The following is a 24,341-nucleotide window of genomic DNA, read 5'->3' as shown; positions in this document are numbered from 1 at the left end:
GGTTTGTGCGTACAGATATTTTTCTACCTATACTACCTCAGTCATGGGAGTTATGTTTCTGAAACTGTTCACAATTGGCAAGATTAAGGAAAGGGGAAGTGAGGTTCTTGGTTCGCCTAATATTTTATACATACTAACTTGGTTAAGTTTGACATGTGTGCACCAAATAAAATTATAGAGGTCACCTGATTGTACAGTTTGTTTGAATTTTTATAAGAATATTTTTTTTATTTTTAACACTATTACTTGTCAAAATTTAGAGATATCCACTTTATTTTTTTTCTTTTCTTTCAAGTATTAAAGGAATTTCCTGGGATTCAGGAAAGGGGAACCTAACTTCTCCTTTCCTGAATGGAAATTGCACTACACTATCATCGCTATGATATGTTCCTGTTATAAGAATCATTTTGAACACCTTTGTGATATTTTCCTAAAGCATGTTTCTGGAGGTCACGACCAAAAAACAATAAAAGCAATTTGCACTTTCTGGTTTATTGGTCTTTTCTGTTAGTGCAATCTATTATAAACGGGTAGTTGTTGTTATTTGGTTTTTAGGAGCATTAGCAACTAAGGCCATATTGCTCTGGGGATATGCGGTGGTCATTCCCTGACCTCTCCGCATCCTCCATATTTGGTGGTCACGGGCTCGAACCCCGGTCGAAATAAACGGGTAGTAAACTCGATCTTATTGCATTTGGGATAATCCCGATAACTGGAATTCTGTGGGTTTTTATGTTACGGTATTATGGTGAAATGTGTTCCCCTTCACTGAAATGTTCAATCATATAAAAAAACAAATTTTCAGAAACTTCTCTTCATTCCTATTTACCGTATTTCCCCATGTATAAGACACACCTTAATTTTGGGGCCCGAAATTTGAAAAAAAAATGTATTACATAAAGTTATTGAACTCAAGTTTTATTCATCATAAAATTTATACAACTCCTCATCACTGTTAAAACTCCCATCCATTAGCTTGTCCTCATCTGTGTCTGATGATGAATCACTGTCTTCATATATTGCCTTGTCCTCAGTTCTATGGCATTTGAAATGCCACACTTCTTAAGTGACTTGACAACAATCTCAATCTTGATATTATCCCAGGATCTTTTCACCCAGGTACAAACTTCTCCTGTAGTTGGTTTCTTCATTCTTCCTGCTGGTGTCAAATTGTCCCCAGAAGACTTCATTCATTGGTTCCATTCGTCTCTCATGGCAGCTTTGAAGGGTTTGTTAATGCTGACATCAAGTGGTTGGAGCTGGGATGTCAAGCCTCCAGGTATGATGGCAAGTTTTGTTTTTTGCTCTGCAGCAATCTTCTTTGTGTTTTTTGTTATGTGTGGCCTGAACTGATTAAACACCAATAGGGCAGGTTTGCGTAAGAGCCCACCTGGGCTCCTGCTCTAAACTTTCTCAAACCAGATCTTCATCCCATCCTGATCCATCCAACCCTTGTCATGAACGTGGACAATCACTCCTTGAGGAATGTCTTCTTTTGGCATTGTTTTGCGTTTGAAAATTAGCATAGGAGGCAGCTTGGTTCCGTCGGCATAACAAGCTAGAACAACTGTATAATGGCTCTTTTCATGTCCACTTGTCTTCATAGTTACAGTTTTCGCCCACTTCTTATCAACAGTTCTGTTACTTGGGACATCAAATTGAAGGGGGACTTCGTCCATATTTGCAATCTGTCCCAACTCAAACTGATGTCTTTCGACATTGAACGACAAAACGATGAAATTCAAGGACCTTCTGCTCATAGCTTTCAGGCATCTTTTGGGCAAGTCTGGTGCGTGTATGCATGCTTAATCCATTCTGTTTCATGAACCTGAAGCACCAACTGTGTCCTCCTTTGAAATCAGTAACTTCTTTTTCATCAGCAATTCTTCTTGCCTCGGGCTGAAATATCTTTGTGGACACAGAAATTCCAATTGCCCTTTGCTCTTCAATCCATATCTTCAATTCCCTCTCTAAATCAGGCCATTTTGCTGACTTGCCTCTCATGGCCTTCTTCTGCTGTTGCGTTTTCAGTAGGGTTTCTTCTTCTTCCCGTAGCCAGTCTCGGATTGTTTTCTCAGTTGGAGGAGGACCAAACTTACTTTCAGCAGCACGATTTCCATTCACTTTTGCAAACTGGATCACTTTTAACTTTAATTCAGCACTGTACGAAAATCTTTTCTGAGCCATTTCTAATATGCCGGTAACAAGTGCAAAACAATGAGCGCAAAGACAACAAGCACGAAAAAGCGGGAAATGCAAGTAAAAAAAAAATCTACAATCACTGTATAAGACGCACCCAGTTTTTAGACCCCAAATTTTTCGAAAAAGGGTGCATCCCTCTCTAAATCATGCCATTTTGCTGACTTGCCTCTCATGGCCTTCTTCTGCTGCTATACATGGGGAAATATGGAATAGAATAGAATCTTTAATTGCAGCAATGATAGACATACAATTAGTCCCGTCACGGCATGGTGGTGCCAGGGGTTAACAAAACATATTTACAAAAGAGATACACATGAGAAAAAAAGATAAATCAGATTATTAACAAGGCAGAGTTTTACATTTTCAGTTCGACGAGGATACCCTTCCTGTATTTTTTATTATTGACCACTTCTTGGAGGTCCCCGTCGATGGCTTGCAGTGAGGGCAGCATTTGCTTTGGCAGGAATCTGTCGGTTAGTACTAGCCGGTTACGGTTTGCTAGCAGCTGTGCTGAAGACCGGAGATAAGGGGGAGGAATGCGCCAAGAGCAGTGATCCCAGAAGTTCGGCTCTGTGATTTTACCGGTGGCCATCTTGATGGTGAACAGCAGCCTTCTTTCTGCGACGTAGGACCGGAGCCTGCGTAGTTGAAGAGCTTCTGCTAACTGCGTTGATCTGAGAGCTGGGGGAAGGTGGAGTTTGCTGTTGGCCCATTTTAGAAGCCAGAATTCGGCAGAGAATATTCTTTTGATGTTGGATTCGGCGGCCGAGGCCCATATCTCTGAAGCATACAGTATTGTCGGGTAAAGGATTGATACGATGTATCTTTTTACCAGTTGTGGGTCGGTGGTGTGGAGCAGCTGTTGTTTGGCGACCCAGCGTAGTGAGTTCAGCCTCGACTGTATGAGGTTTATGTGATCGTTGAAAGATAGTTTGGAGTCGAAGACGACCCCCAGATCTTTGTGTGTTTGAACACTTGGAACTGAGGAGCCGTTAAGCACAGGCTCCAACGTTGTTGGGCTGCCCTTTAGAGAGTAAGTTATTTGTGCTGATTTTAGTGGGTTGATTTGGAGGTTGAAGGTATTGAGGTAGTCAGCCATGTCCTGCAGTTTGCTAGTGATTTGCTGAGTGATTTCGGCTGCCGAGTTGGATGGCGATATTTTAGTAAGGAGCTTGACATCGTCAGCATATGTGATCCAATTGCACTTATTGGTCACAAATGGCACCATGATTGCTGAGAAGAGAATGCCAGACAGGACCCCCCCTTGAGGTACACCGGCAGTTATGTGGCGCGTGAAGGTCTTTGTTCCGATCTTTAGAACAAGGGTCCTCTTCGATAGGAGAGATTCTAGGAACCAGAGAACATCGCCGCGAAAATTGAAGTAGTTTTCTAAGAGACGTAGGAGATTAGGTATATAGATGGCATTCAAAGCGGAATGGATGTCAAGATATATAACTGACAATTCCTGTCTTTGTTCGAAGGCATCTAAGATGTGCAGAGTGGTTGTTACAAGGTTAGTTATAGTTGACCTTCCTGATATCCCATAGTGTATTTGCTGAGGACTGTCACGGAGAATTTGGAATATATGGTATGTATTACAATGATGAAGGGAAAGGAACCAATGGAAAGTGTAAGTACTGGCAATGCCAGAAAACAAAATTAACTTAGAAATGAAGATGATTAAGAAGTACGCAGCAAGACTAAGTTTGTCATCTATTGCAAGGGAATTAGGTTTTGCTGCTTCAACAGTGAATACTATTTTAAAGGATAGTACGTGTATAAAAGAACATGTTTGTTATTTGGTTTTTAGGAGCATTAGCAACTAAGGCCATATTGCTCTGGGGATATGTGGTGGTCATTCCCTGACCTTTCCGCATCCTCCGTATTTGGTGGTCACGGGCTCAAACCCCAGTCTAATCAAGAAGTGTGTGCTACATTCTGGAAATCCTCTTGCATTTAAGGGCATTAATAAAGCCATCCTACCCATGCATTTTCGATCGAACCTATCTCTCTTTGAGGATTGATTTAAATGCTGCTTCATGCCCAAGGTTGAAAAATATTGTAAAGACAACGACGTTCCTTTCAAGATTTTGCTTCTATTACATAATGCTCCTGGACATCCTATGCATCTAGATGATTTCAGTTCAAATGTGAGAGTCATATTTCAACTGCCAAACACTATTTCACTCATCCAACCTATGTATCAGGATGTTATTTTGAATTTAAAAGCATACTATTTACGCACAACATTTGCTCAGACATTGTCTGCAGTAGACGGTGAGAAAAATTTTACGTTAAGAGGCTTTTGGAAATCTTACAATATTTACCATGGCATCTTAAACGTTAATAAGGCATGGTTGGAAATTACAAAAAGTTGTTTAAATGGTACAAGGAAGAAAATATGCCCATGGCACGTAAAGGGCTTTGAAGGGTTTGAAAAAGACTCACATGAAGATTGTAAAGATAAGATTGTAAAGGTTGCAGAGCTACTTCAGTTGGAAGTTGTTGCCAGAGATGTGGAGGAGTTAATAGAGGAAGAAGAGAAGGAATTATCTAATGAAGTTATTGACTTGCAGGCAGCAATAATGAAAGAAGAAAATGCTGACGAAGTTTCAGATGAACCAAATGAGGGGCCAAGATGCTTCATCACCAGAGAGATGGCAGTGGTATTTTGTGAAATTGCATCGGCATGGTGAGGTTTGAGAAGATGAATCCTGACAGCAAACCATTCTTAAAAGTTCAGAGGGGTGAATGATATGCTTGCTTACTACAAAGAAATCTACGATGAAAAGAAAAAAGCCACCGTCCAGTCATCCATTAATATGTTCTTTCGTAAGGTTGAGCAGCCTGACCCCTTCTCAACCTCCGCAGCACCATACTTATCAGCTGGAGACATCGATTTTGGCAGTGATGCTTGAGAGATAAAACTTACTGACGTTATGCTTGTCTCCTCTTTTTTTGTAATTTTATAATTGTGAAATTTTTTAAAATGTACGCTTTTGTAATTTTTCCAGCACACAAGATAAAAAATTGAATAAATACAATAAATAATTCTATTCAGCTGTTCGTTGAACATTTCTTTTTGATTCAGTCAATTCAGCAAGAGTGCGTGTACGACCACACACAAAAACTTAAAAAAAAAAAAAGTGGAGGATGCGATCTGACATTACCAAAACTAAATTTTTCTCAGGCAATAGTTCTTCTCTACATATATATAGCACTTTATCTTTTAGTTTTGTTAACATTGGATCAAATTTCTCCATTGCCATTCCCATTATAACTAGTCATGTTGCTCATCAGCTGCATGACTAGCTGTAATGGTTGTGTGGAAGTATATTTGCACATCATTAGTTTGTGCACATCAGTAAGTCACTCTTTGTAGCAGAGATTAACCATAGAAGTTTAATGAAACTTATTTTCCAACTGTGCTCACACTGAGCATTTTCTGCGTTTTTTTTTTGTTTTACACTCAGATGTTCTAAACTATGCCAAACTGGTCACTGGTTCTGATAGGCATTGTTTGATCAGCTACATAGCTGTAATTTGCAAGAGAAGTTTGCACTAAGTTTCAAGATTTACTGAATAAGTGATATTACTAAAATAGAGAAATGTTAAAATCGCCCAGATTCTGAAAGACACTTGTGATCTTTGATATGCATGCCAGATTGTTTTCTTTGTATTTCCAGATTGAAAAATGATTTTCTTTTTTTTGTCAAATTTGGTAATTTTAAATAACCCTGGAATTTACAGTTTCCTATAATTTGTTGTCTAATAAGTTTCAACTGATCGTAAACTGCTAGTATTTTTATTTTTTTGCATTTTATTTCTTTTTTCCTGGTAATTGAAAATTGTTTGTAGAAAACTACAAACAATTTTCATCCCATTTAAATCCCCTACATCTGAAACATTCAGAAGTGGGGTGATTTATAAGATTAAGTGTTCAGAACGCGATGCAAGCCACGATGCTGAGGCAAAGAGACCTCAAGGATTGTCTGGGGCATACATTACAAAATACAGATTTCAGTTTGTTAATTACTGAATATGTGTGGCAACAAGGGTGCCACCACATAAACTCCTGTTCAGCAGATATCATTAGATACCAAAAGGACCAGCAGAGGCAATGTACATACACTGTGAAAACTGATGAATAGCTTTGGTACACATTTACAAAGTATTTAGAGAGTTTCTAATTCTATGTTGTGACAATGTACATTTGAAAATAAATGGAGGAGGAGGATGAACAAATTGATATGGTGACATTATGGTAATGAGAATGATGTTGCAGTGATTATATAACAATAGTGAGCATGTGACCAACCTGTGTGTAATTTATTTAAGCACAGTGCCAGATGTAAACTAGTTGGCTGAAGAAGGTATAATTGTCGAAAGCATCTGTATTGAATTATAGTTTTTTAAACTTTTTAAGTGCATAGTATTTATATTATTTTTATATTGTATATAACTGCAGTATCACAATTAAAGAAATTTGGATACAGTGCAATTGAAGTGTTACAGAATTGAAATTTATTGTATATTCCCTACCTTGAAGGTGTATTTCAACATCCAGTTTCTTCCACTTAAAATGTTAGATCTTTTTTGCATATAAACCAATGTGGACATGTAACTTATTTCTACACCTGTGTTTGAACCAAAATGTGTCATTTACCTTACTGCTTTGTATATTGACTAATTTCTATTATCGATTTGCTGTATTTATGTTATGGACAGAAAATTATCCCAGTTGGTACAGAAAAGTTCTGCAACACTTAAGTTTCAAATTGATTTGAATTATGTTTTTATAAGAAAACAAACCCAAACCTAACAGATATTTATTTAAAGTATACCCAGTAAAATAAAATAAAATAAAATATTTCCAGAAGCTTTCGGAACTCGTGTCCCTTTCTCAACTGACAGAATTTTTAAATACATTACAAGCAAACTGTGGCACGTTACTCATTCGTCATTGTTGTAGCACGGACGTGTGCTGCCTTGCGCCAGTGATCATCCATCAATAAAACGGTTGTCTCCAGGATTGGATGTATACGCATGCCTTTCTGGCGATTTAATGCCTTAGGGTTGTTCATTATGTTTAGTGACTCTAGCCATAGGCGGTGGCGAAAGTGTCGCGCGTGGTCCACTATCTCAAAGTCGCGCTTGGGGTCAAGATCGTGGTTGGTAGCCCAAAAATGTTCTGCAAGCGCGGACTGGTCAGTTTCGGCAAGCCGGATTGCTCTGTCGTGTTCCGTGAGGCGATCCTGGAGACGTCTCGATGTCTCACCTACGTAGCAACTGTTACAGGCCCTACAGGTGATACGGTACACTACATTGCTGCGTAAGACAGGTGTGACAGGGGTCTTCACACTGGAGACAAGTGAACGTAGGTTCCTACCTGGTAATTGTACACATTTTATGTTGTAACTTCTCAGGATCTTCGAGATACGTCCTGACACTCCTGGATAATACGGAATGTAGGCGGATGATATGCCGACTTGCTTCGGAGGTCTTGGGTTGGAAGTAAGTTCTTGTGCCTGTAACAAGCATCTGTTTAGTACATGGGATGGATAACCGCATCTGGTTAAGTCCGCCTTCACACGGGAGATCTCGTTACGTCTAATTGTGTCGGTGCTGGAATGGCTCCAGGCCCTGGAGAACAGGGTGCGGGCAGTGCTACTGAGATGGCTTGGAGCGTGGCCGGACCCGTAGTTGGTGAATTGACCGCACCACATGGGTTTGCGGTATACTGAGGTCTCTAGATGTGGGCCTACGCGATGCACTAGCACGTCCAGAAACGGGAGCGAACCGTCCACCTCTGATTCTACGGTAAACTTGATGAAATTGGATAGAGAGTTGAGGTATTCTAGTAGTACCGTTTCAGAACCACGTGGTATTATGGTAAAAATATCGTCGACATATCTACACCACGTTGTAATAGGTGTAGGTGGGTTCTGGTGTATCTGCTTCTCCAGATCTTCCATGGCGATGTTAGCTACTACGGAACTGACAGGGGCACCCATAGTCAGTTCCGTAGTAGCTAACATCGCCATGGAAGATCTGGAGAAGCAGATACACCAGAACCCACCTACACCTATTACAACGTGGTGTAGATATGTCGACGATATTTTTACCATAATACCACGTGGTTCTGAAACGGTACTACTAGAATACCTCAACTCTCTATCCAATTTCATCAAGTTTACCGTAGAATCAGAGGTGGACGGTTCGCTCCCGTTTCTGGACGTGCTAGTGCATCGCGTAGGCCCACATCTAGAGACCTCAGTATACCGCAAACCCATGTGGTGCGGTCAATTCACCAACTACGGGTCCGGCCACGCTCCAAGCCATCTCAGTAGCACTGCCCGCACCCTGTTCTCCAGGGCCTGGAGCCATTCCAGCACCGACACAATTAGACGTAACGAGATCTCCCGTGTGAAGGCGGACTTAACCAGATGCGGTTATCCATCCCATGTACTAAACAGATGCTTGTTACAGGCACAAGAACTTACTTCCAACCCAAGACCTCCGAAGCAAGTCGGCATATCATCCGCCTACATTCCGTATTATCCAGGAGTGTCAGGACGTATCTCGAAGATCCTGAGAAGTTACAACATAAAATGTGTACAATTACCAGGTAGGAACCTACGTTCACTTGTCTCCAGTGTGAAGACCCCTGTCACACCTGTCTTACGCAGCAATGTAGTGTACCGTATCACCTGTAGGGCCTGTAACAGTTGCTACGTAGGTGAGACATCGAGACGTCTCCAGGATCGCCTCACGGAACACGACAGAGCAATCCGGCTTGCCGAAACTGACCAGTCCGCGCTTGCAGAACATTTTTGGGCTACCAACCACGATCTTGACCCCAAGCGCGACTTTGAGATAGTGGACCACGCGCGACACTTTCGCCACCGCCTATGGCTAGAGTCACTAAACATAATGAACAACCCTAAGGCATTAAATCGCCAGAAAGGCATGCGTATACATCCAATCCTGGAGACAACCGTTTTATTGATGGATGATCACTGGCGCAAGGCAGCACACGTCCGTGCTACACAACAATGACGAATGAGTAACGTGCCACAGTTTGCTTGTAATGTATTTAAAAATTCTGTCAGTTGAGAAAGGGACACGAGTTCCGAAAGCTTCTGGAAATATTTTATTTTATTTTATTTTACTGGGTATACTTTAAATAAATATCTGTTAAACTATGGACCCCAGTACTCCAGGCCCATTTGTCACTAAACCCAAACCTAGTTTAACTAAAGCATACTTTACACAATTCCTGCCACAAGTTTCATATTTATTTATTTTCCTAGAAGTATTCATCCGCAGTTTCTTGTTTATAATTTTTTTTTTTTTTGCACACAACTTATTGATTATTAAAGATTTCTTACTAAAGAAATCTATTTTTTCCCTTGTGAAAACAATAGAATAGGAACTGATTTAATTAAGTTTTGTATCAAGATATGAAAGAAATCATTCATTTTAGTTTTTCAGAAACATATCTACAATTATTGTTGTCACAGAGCTTCAGTTTTTAGCATTTATCACTCATTTAACTGATAAATGCAGCAATATAATCGTGACTTTATTTTGCAGGTGAAGCACTTCTTATCCGTCCTGTTTTAGAGTCTGGTCTTACTAGCGTCGAAGTATATTTTCCTGGAGACCAACAGGTTAGCATTCATAGATTAAAGGAACCTATTTTAAATTATTTTATAACCTTAAAAATGAATTAAATTAAAGGTTAAATAAGCTGGATTTTAAATGAAATATATGAAATCTTCTATTCAGTAATGGCAGAGTAAATGCTGGTGCTTGATAGTTTAGTGAGATTGTCACTTGTTTGGACAGGTCTGGATTCAAATCTGGCCAGAAGGCTGGTGGAATTCTTAAAGGCCTTGAATTGGAATTGTGGTTAGCTGATCTCAGGAGCAGAGGCCTCTTCCCCTCTCCCTGTGAGTTATTTCAGGTTTTTCAGCCAAAACATGTAAATCAGCTAGTACACATTTGTATAGACATAATACACAAATACAATGGCACTTGTGGTATTCATACTGTGAATACCACAAGTGCCATGGCTGTGTAGCAGTAGCACACAAAAAAAAAAAAAAGTATTTATGCTATTTACTATTTATCTGCCAGTACATTTCTATGTATTGATCACTGCCCATTAGCACCTGTTGTGCTGGTATATTAAGCTGCCTTAAGCACTCACAATGAAGTATATTTTTATTTTAAAATCATAAACAGTGCTGGTCATGGATGCTTTACTGAGTATAAAAATAAATTTATTTAAATTGCTGTTCTGGAGGAATGCTATCATAGTGTGATTTTTCAGCGATACACCCATATTTTTCATAAGTGGATAAACAATAGCATAAACAAGCATGTCATAGAATTCATTTGCTCCTGTGAGTTCCACTGAGCTCTGATATAGTAGTAGTGGCATGTGATGCAAGAAAGCAAGTGTATGAGCTTATGCAGCATCAGCCAAAAAAAAAAAAAAAAAACACTATTCCCTCCAAATGCCTGTCCAGTTCCTCCTTAAATTTATTTAACCTATCAACTTCCACAACGACAGATGGAAGTTTGTTCCAGCAATTAACCACCCACTGGCTAAAGGCAAATTTCCACACATCTATTCTACATCTGTCTTTTCTTAATTTGGATTTATGCCCCCTTAGGTTTGTAATTAATAATCTAAGATATGAACCCAATTGATAACTTTCGGTGGCATCTTGAAAGAGAACTATGTATATCACCACCAGACAGTCTGACAGAAAACCATCTACTGACTATTTGTATATTACGAGGGCTTATTTTATTCTGGTAGGGCACTGCTTAACTTCACTTATTTATTATTTTGCCTTGTGCTTACCTTATTTTTGTAGTTGATATTAATGATAAAATTGTTATTTTTAGGTGTGGTATGATATTGATACACATCAGAAATATGAGGCACCACAAAAAGTATCAATTCCAGTATCACTAAGTAAGGTAAATATTGTTTATACTTATCATTGCCTCTTCTTGCTTAAATTTAGTTTTACGTATTTATTAAATGTTTAACTCAAAGTTTTAAGTACATAAATTGAAAAAAAAATTTTTTTTACTTCAAATCATAACTTTTAAGTCAATTTTTGAATCATTAAAAATGTTGTCTTTTCATATAAAAAAATCTACGAATTTGGAATTTTTAACATGAAAATGGCTTCAAACATTTGTTTTTTTGCAAAGTTTGGCATATTTTATTAATATCAGATGTACAGTGCTTACTATATATTCTTACTATAGTAACATTACTAATGTACACAGAGGAAAAGGATAGTCATTATTTGAGCACTAATCTCAAATATACTTAACTTGTTCATCAAATACAAAATAATATTACTCATTAGCAACAGAAGGTTGTATCTTCAAGTTGTTATATGTGGTATTAAAACTTACTGTGAACACTGCTGTTTAATTTTGCCTACTTCCATTATAGCATGTAAACTAATTTAAGAAAACCAGAAACAGAAGTGACAAGTTTCAACCTTTGCAGGGCCCCATTTTGAGAAGTAACCATTAATTATGGCTGTTTGCCTCATGTCATGATCTCCTAGAGAGATCAAGATTGAGAATTATGGTTCTCTTGTGTAGAATAGCCTGTAGTAGCCAGAGAAGGTCATAGTGAATTTTGACTAAGTAGATTTGTAGACTAAGTAGATTTATAGGGCAGGGATGCAAATGGCATCAAAAGGATTTGCAGTTCAAGGTATGTGACAACAACCTCTGTATGGTCATCAAAAGCATATAGAATCACTGGAGTGGCAGATAACATATTCATGACAGCCAACCTGCCAGGAATAATAGTGGATTTGAGGATTCTGAAGGGTTTGAATGACCATCAGAGGACAGCTTTCTCTGGTAGCAAGAGGAGATGGGCTGCAGAGGAAATTGGTCTAAAGTTCTAAAAATCTGTAAGGAAGGGTGGTTTTTAGGAAGAGGTCTGATAGTATAACAATTCCAAGTTGGAGGGAAGTAATGTTCTTCTAGAGTCTGGTTCAAGAATAAATTAAGCTTTTTAGGAGGAACTGAGCTATTCTGTCATACAGTGGCAGAAGTTATAAAAGGGCTTACTTTTTTTTTAAAGAGTAACTTCCATGTTTCATTATGGCTTCAGATTTCAATCAATTGAAGATCACTCTTGAAATAGAAAACGTGATCCCATCTACCAGATCTCTAGAGGGAGATATGACTTTTTCTCCCAGAAAGAAGCATTGAGTGTAGGACCACCAGCTCTTTGACTGGGAATGATCATTTTAGAAGCAGCATAGTCTGTAATCGAGACAAGTCCATCCAGTGAGTAGATACACCCCCCCCCCCAAAAGCCTTTTAAAGTGTCTGAAGTCTTGAGTCAATTCATAAGGACTTCAACATATCATCCCTCCTGTCGTATCTGAGCAGAATTACTGGCAAATACATTGACCTACATCACTTTTATTATGATGTGCAGTTAATATTATTAGTTCTCACATGAATAATAACACTTTTTAGAGCTTTAAAGCTCTGAGACCCTGTTTGTTACATATCAGTTTTTTGCTCCAGGTAGCCAAACCCTGGTTTTAGTCTGCCTATTTCTATTGCAAGAAATGTTACACATAGTTAAGTCTCCCCCTCATATTAGAGGACCATGAAAATCAGGAGTGTGGCCTCACAAAATATACTGGATACTTTAATCGCTGATGTGTTATTCCTGGTTTCCTTTTTCCCTAAGGCATGAACTAACATCCTCAGTGACCTAAATCATCTGGAAATACACTATTTTAATTTCAGGTGTGCCACACTGTACATCTGGTATGTAGAAGAGAGCCATCAGTTGAACTAGAAATTTATACAGGAATAACCTTGGAATACATGTCACAGGCTATACAAGTAGTGAACCTGTGACTCATAAGGGGAATTGCTTGTAGCTAATTTATGTTTTGAGTCATGCAATTCTGTGCTGAAATACTCTTCATCACTCTGGTATTAACAATTAGGGAGGTAAAAACTACAAGAAAATCATAGTATGTTCTCTAATTAAAGTTGTAATTATCAGTATTTAAAAACTAATTAACATAATTAGAACAATGAAAATTAAGTTAACTCAGATATATAACAGGAAGAGATTTTAATAGCAGTAAAATCAAACTCCTCCATTTAATTTCAAATGCTATCAGTACCTTCAAAATTGTTTTTTTTCCTGAACCCAGGATTTGTATCACAACATTGCTGTGGATCTACATTAAATAAAAAAATTTAATTTTTTGTTTTGCATCTATAATGGGCTTATAACTGGCCCATGTCTTAAGAGAGTGATTTGCTTTTAATCCCCTGGACGTCAATCATTTATTTGCAGGAGATTCTTGTTAGCACATCTTATAAGTTCTAGCTGCTTGCAAACAAAAATAAAAATATTGCTAATTCAGACTCTGAAACACTAGTTAGCTTTTTTTTTTTTAAGGATCAGTACCATAGTAAACAGAATAATACTATTTATTTTATATTGGTAATGAATTAAGTTTTTTACTTCAGTAATTAGTTGAAACTGAGTTACAACTCAATTTTTGTTGTTGGTCTATTAAATTAATGGATTTAAATCTTGGTATTATTTCCTTTTTTTAACGACTTTTTTTTAAACCACTTTAAAAATTTGAAAGAGAATTACAGGAGAATTTAACTTTGATCTGAATTACATTCTGTTCAAAGTTACATTCTCCTGGTACAGTAGAGAATTTACTTTTGATCAGAATGTAATACAGACAGCACTCATTTTTAGAGTTAAAAAAAAGAAAAAAAAACCCACTCTAAACTATGCTTATTGTCATTTTTAAGTTTCCGTTTGTCTGTTAATTTATTTCACCAGGATATATACCTAGGGCAACTTATTTTTATCACTAACTAAAATCCATTTTTTTAGATTCCAGTTTATCAGCGTGGTGGAACAATTATACCTAAGAAGGAAAGGCTACGGAGGAGTTCCTCATTAACGTACGATGATCCATATACCTTAGTTGTGGCCCTCAATAAAGATGTAAGTGAATAATTCATAGTAAGTTTCATTCCTTTAGTTTTCTGAATTTTCCATGCCAAGCTGACTTAACATTACACTGGTATCCTACGTAAATGGGTTGCACTGCCTTTCATTCTGTTGGTTTCTTAAGCAGGGGCATAACCCCCTTTCCCCACCGTCTTTTCTGAATACACTGTACTCCCCATATTCAAACCCTTTATCTCCTATGTCAGTGGCACCAAGCTTCTGATACCCCTATAACATTGTATTTGGTGACAACCAGTACTTGAAATTAGTTAAATTTATTTACTATACTTCTAGCATTACTATACCAGCAAGTATATGTGTGCCTCTTTTTTGCTCTTAGTAATCGCAACACAGCTCATATATTTGCTTAGCCTAAGGACTCCCGGCAAGCCTTGCAATCTTCCCCTCCGCATCACATTCTAGGAATGTCTCAATAGAAACACTGCAAGGATCAGTTAGTTTGCTTCTGCTTGCAGTAGTAGTAGTAGTAGGGGCATGTGATGCAAGAAAGCAAATGTATGAGCTTATGCAGCATCAGCCAAAAAAAAAATCACACCATTCCCTCCAAATGCCTGTCCAGTTCCTCCTTAAATTTATTTAACCTATCAACTTCCACAACGACAGATGGAAGTTTGTTCCAGCAATTAACCACCCGCTGGCTAAAGGCAACTTTCCGCACATCTATTCTACATCTGTCTTTTCTTAATTTGAATTTATGCCCCCTTAGGTTCGTAATCTGAACAAGTGGAAGGATCCCATCAGAATTCAGCGTGCTCAATCCATTCAAGGCCTTATATACCTCAATCAGATCACCGCGCAGGTGCCTAGTCTCCAGCCACTACAATTTGCAGAACTTAAGCCTCTCTTGTTAAGAGGATCCCTTCATTCCCCTCACCAATCTTGTTGCCCTTCTCTGTACCCGCTCAAGTAAATCTACATTCTTCCTAAAATGAGGTCTCCAAACCTGTACGCAGTACTCAAGGCATGGCCTGACCATTGCCTTATACAGAGGGACAATCACCTCCCTTTCCCTGCTAGCAAAATTCCTATATATCATTGACAAAACCCCATGACCTGCCCTGGCAGCCTGTCTGCATTGCTCAGAGAACTTCATATCTGACTGCACAATTACTCCCAGGTCTTTTTCATTTTCTACCACCTTAAGTGTAGTACCACACAGTTGGTACATTTCTCTGGGGTTATTTCTACCCATATGCAGTACTTTGCATTTGTCAAGGTTAAACTTCAGTTGCCACTTCTTAGCCCATCTGCGCAAATTATCTAGATCCTGTTGCAGTAGCAGACTGCCATTAACAACCCTGCCAACCTTTGTATCATCTGCAAACTTCGACATTAAGTCTGATATACCTTCATCAATATCATTGATAAATATACAAAACAACAGTGGACCGAACCCTGTGGGACTCCACTAATAACATTAGTCCAAGAAGAGCAGCACCCATTGATTACCACCCTCTGTCTTCTCGCACTTAACCATCCTTTTATCCATTGTATCAACTTACCCTTAATACCATTCTGCTCCAATTTGTACAATAGTCTTCCATGCGCAACAGTGTCAAAAGCTTTCCTGAAATCCAAATATATGATATCAAAATTGTTTTTTGCATCCAGTTCCTTTGTAACCACATCATAATATCCTATCAAATTTGTCAGACAAGACTTTCCCTTAACAAACCCATGCTGTGTCTGAATTATTGCTGCAGTCTTGTCTAGATGATCCTGCAATGCATCTTTAACCAGCGACTCCATTATTTTACCCGGAACAGAAGTTAAACTAACTGGTCTGTAATTAGTCGTGTCACCCTTCGATCCCCCTTTGTGAATTGGGGATACATTTGCACATCTCCAGTCCGTGGGAACCTCCCCTGAGTCCAAGGATGCTCTCATAATTATGGCTAAGGGTTTGCTTAGCTGCCTTGCCGCCTCCTTTAATATAACTGGATAGATCCCATTCACCCCAGGTGCTTTTCTTACGTTTAACTTCAACAATTTCTTTTCCACTTTGCTCTCAGTTATTACAAGATCATTAAGCACCCTGCTACAATCTGATAACCTTCTGCCATTTTCAAACCTTAATAATTCCTCACGTGTGAATGTAGATGCAGAATACTCATTCAGTTTGTTTGCTATCTGAGCAGGATCATCAACAGTCGAACCATCGATGTCAAGTGGACCAATCAGATTCGTCTCCTTCCTTTTAGAGTTTATATAAGTAAAGAAATCCTTGCTGTTTTTCTTAGCATCTTTTGCCAAGGATTTCTCGTAATCTGCCTTCGCCTGCCAAACCTCCTTTGTGACCTGATTACAGATTAACTTATATCTGCCATAGGCTTCTGAGTCGCTTGATAATTTATATGCATCCCATGCATTTTTCTTCTCTGTTACGAGTCTCATTAGTTCATTTGACAACCATTTAGGCCTAAACCTTGAACAATATTTCTTAATAGGTATGAAACTTTTAGTAGCTTCCACGATTAATTCCTTGAATGCTTCCCACTTAGAATTTACTGTTGATAACCTTGTCAGTTGATCCCACTGTACAGAATTTAAAAACTGTCGGAGACCACTGTACTCACCTTTACGGAAGCAAAAACCCTTTCCTTTACCCCTGATGGTAATTAAATCTTTAATAAATCCCACGTCAGTACACTGTGATCACTGCCACCTAGTGGTTCTTTTATCTGCAAATTCCTAATACATGAATGATCACTGCTGATAACCAGATCAAGAGTATTACTTTCTCTGGTTGCCTCTCGAACATGCTGCTGCAGAAAACAATCATCCAATAAATCCACAAAAGTCTGACTAGTGTGTGAGTGCCCAATCCACAAGTTCCAGTCAATATCTGGGAAGTTAAAATCCCCCATTATAAGACATTCCGATTTACTAGCCCACTATTTCTCTGTACAATTGTTCATTGTACTCATTCGAGTCATTAGGCCTATAACACACTCCTACTCTAATTTTTGCTTTCGCAGTGCTTATGTCACACCAAACTGACTCAATAGTGCACTGTTCATCTATATCAACTGGATGCACTTCTTTTGATTTTATATTTTTCTTTATTAACAGCATAACACCTCCTCCCTTCCTATCCGTACACATTGTACTCCCCAAATTCCAGTTCGGCATTCCTTATATCTGGGTGACACCACGTCTCTGATATCTCAACAATATCTGCCTTTGATGTCTTGACCAACACTTCAAATTCATCAAATTTATTTACTATACTTCTAGCATTGGTATACATGCACCTATTCCTATTCCCAGCCACTCTAACATCCCATATACCCACCTGTTTCACGATGACTGACATCCGTCCCTGAAACCCCCAACACCCCTCGCTCCAGGTCGCTACTTATTCTAATAGAAGTTGTGCAAGAATCACCTTCACCTCTGCCTACGGCTACTGTTAAACTATTAGTCCTTGTATCCCCCCCAAGCTATCAGTTTTCCGACCCACCTAACACTGCCTCGATAGCATCAGCAAATATTCTTGCACCCTTTCTATTTAACTGTATCCCGTCCCTGTAGAAGCAATCTCTCCTGTTAACAAGTACAGTCCAGGCTGAAAAAAATTCTACCCCTTGAACCTTGCACAATCTTTCCAGGGCCGAATTGATCGACAAGGCTCTCATCATATACTCCCTCCTCTCTTACCTCCCTCCTCTCCTCAAACTAGGTTCACTTAAGCAGATTTGAGTTTTCTGTAGCAAGTTGCAAGGGTAACAAAAACATTTTCTTTAGTATTTTTTAACTTATTGGAATTATTACTGAGAAGTCCATTTCATTTGTTTTACAGGGTCAGTCTGCCAAAGGATTATTGTATATAGATGACTTTTATAGTTTTCAGTATAAAAATGGAAATTACATTCTACTTAGCCTTACATATGACAAAAATGTTATTTCTTCAAAGTAAGTATTATGACATTTTTTCATCATACGATATATATATTTGTTTATTAGTATTTATTTTACCTATAAATACTAATTTAGTATATAATTTTTTTTTCTCTTGTTTTACTAAAAAGGTACTGAAACTGTATGCACAAGTTCAGAACATTGTGGAGCTTATTTCTGGTTGGGGGACACACACAACATACAATTTCTGTCTTCAAAGTTCCAGATATTTAATTTTAATAGCACTCAACTGAATTCATTAATAGAGAAGCAAACGAGTCATTTTCTGACTTTCAATGAAATTTTATCTAGTTCATTCTTCTTGTTGGACAGAAGAGGCACTGTTTATGCCTGTGTATAAGACTGGACTAGTAATGAGGGAAAATTAAATTTTGCTTCAAGCTAGGTAATATTGTAATGAAGATGTAACTTGTTTAATTGCCATAAACATTGGAGCGATATAGTCATTTCTGCAACAGAAAGAAGACAGATTAAGATAATTCTTGGTCTTACTCCCATTTCTTATCACATATTTGTGTGCATCTGCAAAGACATGTTACCGTATTTTGACAGAGATTCTTGTCAAGGGTAACTAAATGAGGATTTTTCTGTAATACCTGATCCAAGAACAAAAAAATGAATTTTCTTTTATGAAGATCTTTTGGAAGTTGTTTGCAATTTACAAGCAATCAGCATAAATAATCAATTTGAACTTCTGGAGATGAATTCTGTTTCTGTATGAGCCTGCAACAAAATGACAAACTGTAAATTGACTATTTCTATAATTCATGTGAGGTGCCAAAACACCTCACATGAAATACTCCATTTATAGTCATCCAATGTGAAGAGAATATTGATTACCATTTTTGGGCTGTAAAGATATCATACACAAGTTAACTGTTTGCAGTTAGTAGTTACATTACTTTCATAGATATTGAAGTTAGTACTCTGCTACAAAAGTAAATATAAATTAAAGTGACATTTTTATAAGTTGAATTTTAAAGATCTTACTGTGAACTTGCAGGTTATTAGAAGGTCCAGGAAAGTTCCAGACCAAAGCATGGTTAGAAAGAGTTGTTGTCATTGGTTTAAAATCTGCACCAAAGTCAGTTCAAATTACTGCTCGAAGTAAGTATATTTGCCATTTTTCTTTCCCCAGACAAAAGTTTTAAAGGTATGAGGTATTCTTAAGATTAATGTACTGCATTTGTATAATCCTAAGTTGGAGTTTTAAGAAACAAAAGCTTGGTATAATACTAATATTTCTTTATTTGAAAATATGATTAATTTAATAAAGTAACTGTATCTATATAATATCGGTGTAGATACACCATAGACAACTCGTAAAGGGCATCATTTCATCTGTATCTCATATTGTGCTCATCCTTCACAACAAGTTACCAAGTATTGCACTACCTCAAATAACTAACGATTCACTAATAGAGAAGACTATTGTTACTTATTCTCAGTGGGCACCACCACCCAGCTGGCACCATTTCAGAGAGAGTTGGCTTTTCATCAGTGGGCGGGCAGGTACCCTGGTATTGCATACATGACAACCTAGTTGCATTTAGTTTATTTAAATAAAGTAATTATATAATGGATAAAGAATATTTGCACCTTGAGACAGCAGAGGTTTACAAAGATGAAAAAACTCCAGCTAGATGTTTTTATATACATTGGTGTTTTTGAATTTTTACTCAGATGTTTGTATTAACAAGATTGCTCAGTTCCACTTACATGTTGTTTATGTAGTACTAGTTATGTAGTTTGATGCATACATCAAATATGTTAAAATATAAACAACATCAGCATTATGTTGTTTATGAAGTATAATAAGTGCTTGAGAGAGAGTCCATATTTTGGGTATTATTTGCTATTTAATACTTTTAATCTATAAAAAAAAAGTGATATGTCTCATCTAAGTGTGAATTACTCTTGCTAATTACACTATGTGAGCTGGTGACCAGCTAATGTCACTTTAGAATAGCTGAATGGTAGGCAGAATATGCCCAGTTGTGAAATGTTGAATTAAATCTGCTTTTTTTTGTGCACATAAGTCATTATTTATTAAAATAAATAATTTGTTGTGTTATTTATTTTAATAAATAACACAACAGACTTTTACAAAAAAAAAATTCAAACATTGAGGTATATAATAAAATTTTTATTTACCTTGTTTTAACTTGATTCAGCAATGTGGTATTGAAATTAATCTCTTCCAGAAAAAGTTACTTAATTTAGACACATAAAAAAATAGATTTAATTGTACACAACCAAAGTGAAATTTCATAACTAATCAAATATACATTTCCTCTCCCCCTCCCCCCATTGCTCTGTGAGCAGCAAATGTAGCTGCGATTAGCAAGAGAAATTAGTGCTATGTTACTAAGTTTACAGAATGAGCGCAAGTGCTATAAGAGAGAAATATCACCCTTTTTTTCATGGATTATAAATATTAAACAGCATCTAATATCCCAAACTATGGATACCCTCTCTTTAGAAGGTATTCATAATTATACATAATAAACAACACATTGCTTATTTTAATGTATAGCTCACATACCTAGAGCTGCATGACTATTATGGTACCAAAAAGAAACGTGGCAATCTTTGTTATTACATTTGAGAAATTGAAAAACATTTCACATACCTCATTGTGAGTTCCTTAATGAAGGCTAATTTTATCCTCAAATGTGAAAGTATTTTTTCTCAATTTTTGCATATTATTTTTGTCGTATGCTTTGTATCATTAGCGATCAGAGTCTTTTTACAGCAGTGTAAACAAAATGGATAAATGGATTACATGTATCCCCAATGCAAGTTACAATTATCTGAATTCTCTGTGATTCCACATGTAGCTCTAGGGGGATGTGAATAGAAATGTAAAATTGTGATGAATAGAATAGAAATGTAAAATAATGATACTATCAAAGTACACAATATAAAGTAAATTTTCATTATAGCATCATTCAATTTCACTATAACAATGTTTGCCTGTAGTTGATTTCAGCAGTTTTTTGAATTAGATAAGCTATTTAGACTTTGAATTTCATTGTAGACATATTTTGAATAAACCATACATCATAAAATACATATAAAACCTTACATTGTTTGGGCAATTTCAAAATACATCACACATTTCAAATAATGTGATATTGAATTAACAAAGATATACTAAATCAGACTAAAATCCAAGGATGTTTGACTAATGGTAAATTGTAGAGAAGGAACCAGAGCTTCCTTAAGTCTTTATTGTAACATTTTTAAGCGAGACCAAAATGAGCATTGAGTCCAAGATGGCTCCTGAGAATTTGGTCTGTGTTCTGGCATTAGCTGAACATTACTGAAAACAATGAGAAATCATGACAAGTTTGATTAACAGAAGTTAATATGACATTTATGGACATTATAATGATTACAGAGGGATAAACAGGTTGTTTAAAGACAAATTTGTATTTTCTGCTGCTTGTTTCTTTGACAAAGACTGAGTAATGAAGACAATATCATCCACCACTGAAAAATTGTCATGATTTTTATAAAAATAATAAAAATTTCTTTTTACTTCTAAAAGGAGAGGAGAAAGTTTATCACCTTGGGGAATACCTATTGATATTTTGGAGATTTTTATACATGACAATTAATGACACCTTGTTGTTAAAATGTAATGTGTAGAAATATGTGCTGTAGAATAATTTAAGAATGCCTCTGAGTGTGAAGCTAGGAAAAGGATGCAAACCCACTCAACCAAAAGCAGGTTGAGGATATTGCTATGCTGTTCGTGAATCTTTGCATGACTGCAGGCATAGACAGCAGTTTACTGGTATCAGCATCAGTGCACAGGAGACAGCAGTACAGCTGGATATTCTATATGTGACAGTATGGAAGGTGTTATGTTAAGGTTTTGCAATTTTCCCATCTAACTCTACTATGAGTAAGCTTCAAGGAATTCTGTTGGTATTTATTCTCAACTTCTTGGCACAAATGGAGGTAGAAGATAAGGCTGGCCATGGAACATTCTTGAAGAGATGAGGCCCATTTCCACTTGAATTGAGATTTGGGCCATGGCATTATGCCATGCAGTAGTAAATAACTAAAGAAAATGCTGGCATAGTTTCATGGCTACTTTCATTAACAGCTCATTTATTTTTGAAGAAAACATCCTACTGGACCTCTAACATGTTAACTGCCCAGGGGTACTAATTGATATTAGCAGTTCTTGTCCACTCCACATCAGTGATGTTTCCACCTGGAAACTCTTTATGCAAGACTGAGCACCTCCACATATCAGGAGATCTGAATAAGAACTGCTACAGTGTCATTTTGTTGCTGAAAGGATAATGTACTATTATACTTCCTTAATAATAATAATTAAAAGAAAGGGATGAAGATCATGAAACATTAATTTCCCCCAGAATGGCTGCTTCAATCCCTGCCCTTATGACTTTGGACATGTGTATCATGGCACTCTTCCTGGTCTAGTTACTGTGAAAGATTGCATCACACATGTAGAAAGATTCCTCATATGTTATATTCTGCAGTTAAAAGACCATGTGTGTTATTCAGATTGAGGTTCTGCTAGACCACAATGGTGACCCCATCAGGGCATGCATTGAGTGCTGATTAATGAATCCAGTATTGTCAACTCAGAACAGGAGGTACTGTATTGTTCATGTCATGCTAACATGCTTCAGAGCAGTCACATTATGCATTACCAATAATCCTGTTAAATGAAAGTGTCATGCAATAAAGCAACAGTATTCCTGTACTAGTATTAACAGCATGCTTTTCATTTGCAGTATAAAAACACAGACATGTAACAGCTTAATCATCCATGGCAAAACTCTTCCCTGATGGTAATTTTTTTTTTTATATGATTCTCTTCCACATCCTCCAAAGAACATACTTGCCTAAGTTGCCTGCATTTCTTCCATTAGACTGAACTGCAGACAGCTCTAAAACAGGAATGCTTTAATTTTGTGACCATTAAAAATAATAAATTATACATAGCCATCACAAGAATTCATTTCATATGGTAAAAACTTTTGGGTCATTAGGGCATTATTATCATTTAGGTTATCTTCTTTTGATAATTACATAGCAGTTAGAAAGTAACGATTTACATTTTAATTTTATTTTCCTGTCTTACTGTCATGTCTGTTGTAGCCTGCAAAATAGTTAAGCCTTTCTTTTAATTTCTTAAATATTCACTGAAAATTGTAATTTTCATTTTTAGGTTTGGGTAAAAAAGATCTCCTGTTCACTTACGATAAGGACACACAAGTTTTAACAATAAGAAAACCAGCAGTAAATATTGGCGAAGAATGGAGAATACTACTGCAGCTCTAGAACGAAATTAGTTTAGTTATAACACAAACTGCCTCCGAACCACCAGAAATTAATGATACTCCACAACTTCATGGAAGAATATAAAGTGTGCACTTTGATACACATGCTAGAGGAACTGATTTACTCTGCTAAGCAAGTCAGAACTTATTTGTTTGAACAGTTATTAGTTCTGCTCTCATTACTGAACATTTTTGCATTCCACATCATTTGTTACTGATTTGTGTATGCCTTCGTTTTGTGGTTCACAGGCTCCTTTTTAAAGACAAAAAAAAATTACAACAGGCACCTTTGTTTCTCCATCTTTTTTCACCTGAAGGATTGTGATTCATATAGTATGATTTATTAGTGATGGGACTCTGTTAAGGATCTTATAAACAAAGAAAAGAAAATGAAAAAATCAGATGTGTACAATTTAAAATAAATAAAAATATTTAATAAATATGGTGGTTTCATTAATTGATTAATAATCAGGAAAGAACACAACACAAGTACAAATTCTTAATTATTCTGATTGACATGTTCATAATAATAATTAAAAGCATGAAGATTATGAAATTGGACAAACTGTTAGTATTGGACTGATTTGGATTATCATCTCATGTAATTTTACCTTTGAACCATTTCAGCTTTCATATAATCCAGTGTTTCTCATAACCATGGTTGTATAATGGCTAGGTAAATTTGGTGATTTATCACCAAATAACAGTTAACTTACTGAATGGACTGTACCAAAGTAACTTCAGACCCACACCCAGAGCTTATTACATCATCCACATCCCCTTTTATGTTGCATGCAACCAGTTAC

The 24,341-nt window shown here is 37.0% G+C and overlaps 1 protein-coding gene across 1 annotated transcript in view; it reads left to right on the top strand.

Moving 5' to 3' along the window:
* GCS2alpha (glucosidase 2 subunit alpha) overlaps window positions 1–23,865 on the top strand; it is a 139,492-nt gene extending 115,627 nt beyond the window's left edge. The window contains exons 16-21 of the mRNA XM_090376660.1: window positions 9,799–9,875; window positions 11,125–11,199; window positions 14,147–14,260; window positions 18,090–18,202; window positions 19,212–19,315; window positions 23,424–23,865. Of these exons, the coding sequence (XP_090232786.1) occupies window positions 9,799–9,875; window positions 11,125–11,199; window positions 14,147–14,260; window positions 18,090–18,202; window positions 19,212–19,315; window positions 23,424–23,536 (596 nt within the window). The 3' untranslated portion in view covers window positions 23,537–23,865. The remainder of the gene's footprint in view (window positions 1–9,798; window positions 9,876–11,124; window positions 11,200–14,146; window positions 14,261–18,089; window positions 18,203–19,211; window positions 19,316–23,423) is intronic.
* The last annotated feature ends 476 nt before the right edge of the window (window positions 23,866–24,341 follow it).

This window comes from Mastigoproctus giganteus, chromosome 6 (genome assembly GCF_048544385.1).
Source record: "Mastigoproctus giganteus isolate SK-2022 chromosome 6, ASM4854438v1, whole genome shotgun sequence".
Classification (NCBI taxonomy): Eukaryota; Metazoa; Arthropoda; class Arachnida; order Uropygi; family Thelyphonidae; genus Mastigoproctus; species Mastigoproctus giganteus.
This window is presented reverse-complemented; position numbering and strand designations above follow the sequence as displayed.